Source organism: Acanthaster planci, linkage group LG18 (genome assembly GCF_054643075.1).
Source record: "Acanthaster planci isolate LZ-2023a linkage group LG18, COTS_SCS, whole genome shotgun sequence".
In the NCBI taxonomy this organism is placed as follows: domain Eukaryota; kingdom Metazoa; phylum Echinodermata; class Asteroidea; order Valvatida; family Acanthasteridae; genus Acanthaster; species Acanthaster planci.
In genome coordinates, this window is record NC_141794.1 from 12,151,889 (window position 1) to 12,160,071 (window position 8,183).

Consider the following 8,183-nt stretch of genomic DNA (forward strand, 5'->3'; position numbering starts at 1 on the left):
GAATTTTTGAAAGAATCCATAACTTACGTCTAATTATGACTGCAATATTTAAATTTTTTTCAAGGAAAACTAGCTATTTTGTTGAGCGTTTACAAATGCTTTTAATGAGAAGAAACGCTTGAAGCTTTTGACGGTGGATGAAACTATTCACTTCAAAGGGAAACTTTTTATTAACGTTTAACGAGCGAAGTCGGTACCTCACTAGAATGAAAAAAAAACACTTTTCTGTCATGATACGAACTCTGGGTACACGACCAATTCATTAATAATCGGATTTAACGGCGGTCATTGTCCAACCATGGTCCAACCGCGCGTGTGAACTGGGTGTGGATAAATTATCATAATCGGTCATGGTTTTCGTGCACGTGAACGACAAATAACCACCTCAAAAATCCGGGTTTTTGCTGGTTAAAAGTACAACTTCGAGGTGAGTTACTGCAACGATGTCAAAGCTTGTGATCCAGTGTTGTCGCAAATGATATTTTTTGCTAATGATCTGCAATCTATTGCAGGGAACTTCGGGGGGAAGTTGTAGTAAAAACTGGCTTGCTAGTTTACTGCGATTGATGTAGGCCTGGTTAAACCAGTACTGTACTAAGTTGTTGCCATGGCCTTGCGTATTTAACCAGCGATCGCAGACTAGTACAGTGCTAGTGCCGTGTGTGGGCGATGGGTTTTCGCGAAGAAAAACCGCGAAGTCAGCGCGTAAATGATCAAAACAAAACCAGTAGGACTAAGCCCCAAGCGCTCGAACTGCAGTTTTAAGAATTGGCATGCATTGCCTACAGAATTGAATTTTTTGTCGCGAGAGCAATCATGAAAATTTTCAATAATTTCCTTGTTCAAACTTCGAGAAATTATTGTCCCCAACGTTTGAATAGGCCTAGTTAAAAATGACATGGACATGATGAAGAATACGTTCCATGATTATTAACATTGAAAAATAAGAGATCGGCACTATGATTTAACAAAGTCTACCGTGACGGGTTATCTAAATGTGTTATACGCCTAGGCCTAACTCAACTACATGTAACTTGTTTCAGTTTAGGGGGTCTGCCGCCTATATATGTAGTATTAATTATATTGGCCATGGAGATTTAATTTATTGCATGTCAGTGACAATTTATTTTCTCCAAATCAAGGCTGGACTTTAAATATGCTCTTTTGTCAGCAATAATTAGGCTTAGGCCCACTGAAGTATATATATGTACGTGGACCACTGCTTAAAGTAAAACACTGAAAACAGCAAGAGTGCAGAGCTTTTAAAGTTCTTTCCAAAAAACATCTGAAACGGTCCCAAAATATCCCACTCCCAAGAAAGGTCCCTGCATGAACAATTGTTCACATGAAATTGTTGGCCCCCCCCATAAAGATGACCCCCATCAAAAAGGAAAAACAAATGCGATTCTAGATCTATTCTTGAAGATACCCTGTAAGCCCTATTGAAAAAGTTCCTTCCTCACAGACATTTCGGTAATTATTGCATATCACAGATGATGTCCACGCCAGTTACAACTATGTCATCTGAGCCAAGATATACCATCGAGCAGATCTCTTTACTTCACCGCCTCCTCAGAACAGGCCTCACTAAGCAAGACATCATACACGCATTAGACTCCATGACCAAGATGGATGCAGAACTCCAGGCTTCAAGCCAGCCCCTTGTGGGCGGAGCCATGGGGGAGACAGGTTCTAGCAACTATGCCATAAGCAGGTCCTCGGTTGCATCCAGTGCTTCGTTGGTCAGCACTGGAATGCAGAGGGGGGCTGGTGGGATGGGGAGTGGTACTCAGATCGAGGGCGGAGCCAGCGGATTGCAAGGTGGCACTGGACTCCAGAGGATGCCGCAAGAGGTCTCGTGTGGTGTGGAGAATTTCCCAAATGTGTCTGACGAAGAAGTGGAAATTTTGTTTCGGTAATTAATTGAACTATCATGTCTTCCGATTTGATGCAGTCGCTCACGAATTTGAAGGCAACGAGAAAATTTTTTAGAATTACTTTTCTGTTCTTTCTCCTCTGATATCTCTTTTCTCTCTTTTTTTTTGTTTTATTTTTCAGATACTTTATTTAAAATATTTACGGTATTGATGAAATGTATTTTGACGTCTTTGTTTCTGACAGGGTATGTTCCTTTTAAAGCAGGCTGAAGCCCAATCTGTTCTTCTATTGGAGTCTTAACACAAAGTATCAGCAAGAACCCAAAAGTATGGACGCCACTTTGAAAAATTGTGTAAAAAAAAGACCTTGTCCATTTTTTGACAAATTATAGACGGGAAACTACATATTTTTTTGCATGGCATGATTGTTCCACAAATTTTTAAAAAATTTTCTATTCATGATTTCCATGTCACTCTTTTTTTTTTTTCATGTATTTCTTATTAGGCGGGGACCAATGGCAGCCAAATCAGACATCCGGGCCTTCATGAGCAAGTGCAGAGTGTCACAGAACCAGATCTCCATGGCAACTGGGATCAGTCCCAGTTACATCTCCTCCTTCCTCACCCATGGCTTCATGATGAAACGCTCCACGCAAGAGCTCCTCTACCGTTGGTACCTTGGCAAGAAGAAGGAGATGGAGGACTTGGGTGAGTTGAATCCAGGGTTTATTGTCTTGGCAGGACATGCTGAAGTGGTTGCAAGTGGTGTTGAGGAGTCATATACCCATGGACTCAATGGGTTAGCAAGTGGGGAATGCTTCTTTTACCAAACAACCCCATTGGGATGACACACCGTGGATCAGAAATAAACTATTTGGGGAGGGATTTGAAGACTCCAAATTGCCTTTCCGAGCACTGGGGCTAAACTTGGGGGCTATTTACTCACTTTGGGAAGGAGACATAGAAGTAGTCCTAAAAAAAAGCTCTCTTTGTTTTAAAAACACCTCCTCCCTGTTGACACCGTAGACTTATTTCTCCCCCCTCCCGCAGTACTGATCATAAACGTCATGTCTGGAGTACACACAGTTTTGCAAAGTACAGTAGGCTTAGCTTAAAAAACCCCAAGTGATACATGTCCGAGTCTTGCTGATCAATAGTACATGTATCTTTCCTCACCCTAAAAATTATGTCCCACTGTTTAAACATTTACGTACCGTTTAAAATTCTGTCTTGTCAAGACTAACACTGTAGGATTTTAACCCAAAGAAATCTTTGGCCAAGACACTCTGACAATCTGATAGTTAGTCTAGTCCGTTTGCATCCATAGGTAGCCAACCTGACCTTGAACACCAGGACAACAGCTCGCTTCCGGCAAGGCCTAGTGACTTGTCCCAGTCTTACACCAGTCCAAACGGAGAGAACTTCCTGCCCACATTCAAGCGCCGTGAGCGGTTCACCTGGAAGGATTCTCACATCCGCATCCTGGAGAGCTACTTCAGCAAGAACCCCTACCCTAACGACTTTGAGCGAGAGAAGATCACTGAGGCTTGCAACAGCGAATACCAGCAATCAGGTAGTCGACAGAATGGTGCAATTTCTACTAATATTGCTGCGATTTGATTTGTACACAAATCTCAGTGTGAGTCATGGCGCATGTGGCATGTAGGAGGCCAAGTGGTTGAGGTTGGTGACTCTTGACCAAAGGGTCGACGGTTCGATTTCAGCTTGTGGTCATAAGTAGTGGCCTTAGGCAAGCCACTCTAACCTACATGTAGTTGCTTCTCTCCACCTAGATGTACAAGTGGGTACCAGCAATAGCTAAGGAAGCAACCTGCGACGGACTGGCATCCCATCGGGGGGGGGGGATAAATATATTCTCAGACATTTCATGCCAAGGAAACCAAAGATAAACACTATGAGCCTAATGGCTCAAAATAGACTGGCAATTTTTTTTGCCTGGCACATGTACAACATACAGGGAGATATCCATTTAAGATCTCAATTTCATTTGAGCTTTGAAGTAATCGATGATTGTATTCCAGAGTTGTCATTAAGTCAGTGATTTGGCACAAATGACATGGGGCGAACAATGACAAAGGAATGCGTTGAGTTCATTTGAACATGTCACCTAAATCAAGACAAGACTTGTGATGTGACTAAGACACTTTGTAACAACTTGACTACGTTTCAGTCAGTGATTGTGTGCAATCAATCAAGTAATAATACAATTACAATGTAACTAACATTTTGTTGCAAGATTAAGGAAACTGAGTTTTACATGCGACTCTTGTTAAAACCAACATTGAAAAAGTGTGACTACAGATTCTTGTTATAGAGAGCTAAAGCCTAAGGCCTTGGTGCTGACCACATTTTTTTAACTGCTGCCCGCTGGTCCTCATAACACAAATTCTGACAAACATTTTGGCTAGGTGTAGCAATCCTTGTATTGACAAGAGACAAGTCAGTTGTACATGTACTTGTTATTGGTTTCTCACAACAGGTGAGCCAGTACATGAGAGTAAATGGGTAACTTCTTCCAAGGTCTACAACTGGTTTGCCAACAGACGGAAGGACTCAAACAGACGAAAGCGGTTAAGCCAGATGATGGGTAAAATTTCCCTCTTAAATTTTTCTGAGAAAAAAATAAACGAGGTGTGAGAAGCTGTTATCCAGATTTGTTCACAATTTGTGATTTTAACAGATGAAAATGCTGAACTTCAGAGCGGCAGCGTGGACCGCATCGCTCACAGCGAGCACACCCAGAACTTGCACGTCATTGAGGTGCACCAAGGTGATGGTGAATCCCACGACGCGGGCAGCCTGTCTGGACGTGAGGTTCACGTGGTCCAGCTGCAGATGGACAACGAACAGACTGAGAGTGACGGGAGACAGCACCGGCAGCAGGAGGATCGGAAAGTGGAGACCACGACTGACACCAAGAACTTTGGAGGAGTCAACACCATTTACACACTCATAGAAGCCGTCGAGGAAAGTGACATGATGAAACACTCGCAGTGACCCCACAAAGCCAAAAAATCGCCAGTGGCTAAAAAGTTATCATATTTTGTTCATGTATTTATGGCATTTATGGCAACAAGACTGCAGGGTGGGTGTCCATCACATGTCCCTCCATGTCCATCACATCGTTCTTTCTTGAGCCAAGTTACAATGCTTTTGAAGTACATGTACATGAAAACAATGAAGTATTCCTTTGCTAGTGATCGCCCTTTCACTGGTGCTGGTCGAGAGACTGGATTTGTGAAGGAACTCGAAACAGACTTGACAGCAACACTGCCAGGAAGCACCTTCACTCTTTGAATGAAAAAAGTCGTAATTCAAGAAAGATTCCGACCAGTATGTCACCGTTGGGTCACGTATTCAATACCTATGTGGTCTCAAAGGTCACACAGCTGTGGAAAAGGTACTGAAATACAGCTTGATCAACCTTCTCTAGAATCGGAGGAACAGTATCAAAGAGAGCAGAGATCCTTCAGGGTTCCCCAATACAGTCATTGACGAAGCAGACTGCAAAAATGCAATGAACTTGTTTTAAACATGTACATACAAGCTAATACAAGCAGTGAGCTCATCAAGATGTATCAAGCCTTTATGGAAATTGAGCAACTGCTTTTCCAGGACATCTGTATTGCCTAATGGAATACAAACTGTTAATGAAAACAGATGAGACCATATTTTTGTAATAAATAACTCCACAAAAGTCATCCTTTTCAAGTTTACACGTGATTGCAACTTTATTGGAAGTTTTTATACGAACTGAAATCCCATGTCGTCCATTTCAATCAAATGATGTGCTGATGTGTGCCCAGGGGTGGGAGGTCACTTCAGATTCTGTGGATAGGGACAGGAGGATGGGGGAGGGTTGAGCTTTGTCCTTTATGCATCAGCGATGGTGACTTCGACCTCTACACCTGGCTCAATGCTGATCGACGTCTGTGAGGTTTTGGGTCAAGGAAATACCTATTTCATTTTTTCAAATTTCTCCTTCGACCCCCATCCTTGCCGTTATCCCAAAGTCCACTTTAGACTTGCATCACATAAGTTGATAAACTCTTTGGCAGAAAACCAGCCAGGTTCCAGAATGTTTCTGCGCAGGCAACAGAGTAAAGCTTGTGAGTCAATCATGGGATAAATCCCAGTTGCAGTGTCTCTTTTCCTGGAATATTCCTGAGAATCCAAACTAGGCTTTCAGATTTTGAAAGAAATTTAATGTTACCCTAATCTGGTCTTTCTGGATGTCAAATCCTACAGCAACTCAACAACTGATTCTTTTGTACCCAACATTGAAATACAGAGCAACCAGGTGTCCCATTTAGGCAAAATTCTAGGGGGGGAGAAGATAAACAAAGAAAATCCAGTCAATTAACGACTAAATATTGAAACGTTTGCAATGACCAGTATCACAGAAACTTTTACAGCCAAAGAAGTTAATTATCCTTGGATCTTTGGATACACGAAAAGACCTTTTGAATTAAGTTTCAGGACAAAGTACTCAAAACAATTACTTCCTGAAATCTTTAGTTTTCAAAACTCAGTTTGTACAAGATTAGGGTGGTCCAGTCTGATTTCTTTTGGTATTTTACATGTACTGCCTGATGTTTGCATTTCGTAGCATTATCACACCGAACTAGATGCCCAACCATCTTAACCCTCTATTATGTGATGGTAAACTTGGTACATGTACTTGTAAAGCACACCTGCTTGCCCACAACTCTTTTATGAGGTCTAGCTAATGTTCAGCAAGGATCAGTCACTGTACCCCTTCTTACAAGCCCTAAGCCAAATCGTAAATGTCTGGAAAGGATACAATCTGCTTGACAATCTCTGACGGACTCTGGAGGTCGATGAGCCGCTTGTGGATACGCATCTGGTATCGGTCCCACGTCTTGGACCCCTCACCGCACGGCGTCTTGCGGGTGGTGATGCGTAACGTCTTGGTAGGCATGCGCACCGGGCCCTTGACCTCCAGGTTCTTGTCCTGGGCTCCGCGCTTCAGATCAGCGCACACTGAAAATTAAGGGCAGAATCACGGTTACCCTGAATTGAGCCCCACTACATGCAATTAAAAATAAAGAGTCTCATGGAATTCTAAGACAACATTACGGTAATCGTCCATGGGCGTGCACACAAACTTCTCTTTTTTTTTGAAACAGTCCCACATCATACAAAATCTGTACTGTGTTGGAAACCACTGGCAAATTATCTGTACATGTCCGCACTTAAGCTTTCACAAGACATCACACCCTGTCATGTCTGGGCAAATCAACAATGACTAGGATGTACTTTTCTCAATCCTACAACATCTTTTTGAACCTCCCCAGGACCCAACAGATTTTCAAGGATCTGACACTTGACAGGAATAGGGTGAAAAGTTATGGATAAATCACACACCCTTTTCCAGATTCTTGACATTTCGGCTTGTCAGCGTGATTCGGATGCGGTGGGCTGTGCTTTCTTCAGCTGGTCCCCCCTTGCCTGGTTCCTTGAAGTATGACTGTCAAGTTCAAGAACATAAAAAAGGAACGACATGGTCATGACGGTCAACACAGTAACATAACAGTTAAACTGACAAGTTACAGTCATGTTATAAAATAACTAAAGTTTAAACTAAAAATGTCACCTCAAGATAATGCAGTTCATTACTCTCAATGACATAATGGTGTCATGTTCGTGGGAGAGGAGCGGACGTCGGGCCCCCACAGTTCTGGGGGTAGCATACATGTAACATCAAGCCTAATGTAGTGAGCATGGTGTGTTAGCAGAAATATTTACATGACAGAAACTTGTTTAAGAGATAGTTTCTACCATGTCTATGCAAAATATCACGTTAAGCCTATTTTGCCTGCTTCAAAGTATTTTCTGTGTTTCTAAAAGTAAAAACATTTATATTATAAGATACGGTGCGCCCTCAAGCGGTGCCCATGGATCGGACGTGGTAATTGTCACATGCATAGTAAGATAGGCCTGGTGCCACGAGCGGTGACTGGTAATGTGGTACTTAAAATCACTCTTTAGCAGTACAAAAAAATAATCGAAATTCAAACACGCATAAACATTAGTCCTCGTACCATGGTTTCGAGTGCTAGCCGACTTAATCAAGTCCTGTTAGATTACAGAAATTGAACAGCGGTGAGCTAGCGACATTCAGTTGACCGCACTGCTGTACGTTCAGCGTGGAAAAGGTCAATTGTTGGAAAGTTGGTGTCCGTCTGACCTACCGGCGCTTTTGTATTGTTGATAGCATCGGACACCAGCTATTGTTGCAGTACGCGTACGGGTGAAAAATTA

The 8,183-nt window shown here is 42.4% G+C and overlaps 2 protein-coding genes across 2 annotated transcripts; one reads left to right on the forward strand and one right to left on the reverse strand.

Annotated features, from left to right (window-relative positions):
• Positions 1-295: 295 nt before the first annotated feature.
• hmbox1 (homeobox containing 1) lies at positions 296-5,603 on the forward strand. The gene is made up of 6 exons (XM_022233799.2): positions 296-427; positions 1,494-1,915; positions 2,383-2,585; positions 3,205-3,450; positions 4,378-4,485; positions 4,579-5,603. Exons 2-6 carry the CDS (start codon positions 1,494-1,496, stop codon positions 4,893-4,895), a joined length of 1,296 nt encoding a protein of 431 aa, XP_022089491.2. The 5' UTR covers positions 296-427; the 3' UTR covers positions 4,896-5,603.
• On the reverse strand, positions 5,603-8,118 carry rps20 (ribosomal protein S20). The gene is made up of 4 exons (XM_022233800.2): positions 7,964-8,118; positions 7,287-7,389; positions 6,703-6,902; positions 5,603-5,828 (listed from the first exon to the last, which is right to left on the reverse strand). The coding sequence occupies exons 1-4, from the start codon at positions 7,964-7,966 to the stop codon at positions 5,772-5,774; spliced, it is 363 nt and encodes a 120-aa protein (XP_022089492.1). The 5' UTR covers positions 7,967-8,118; the 3' UTR covers positions 5,603-5,771.
• Between the last annotated feature and the right edge of the window lie 65 nt (positions 8,119-8,183).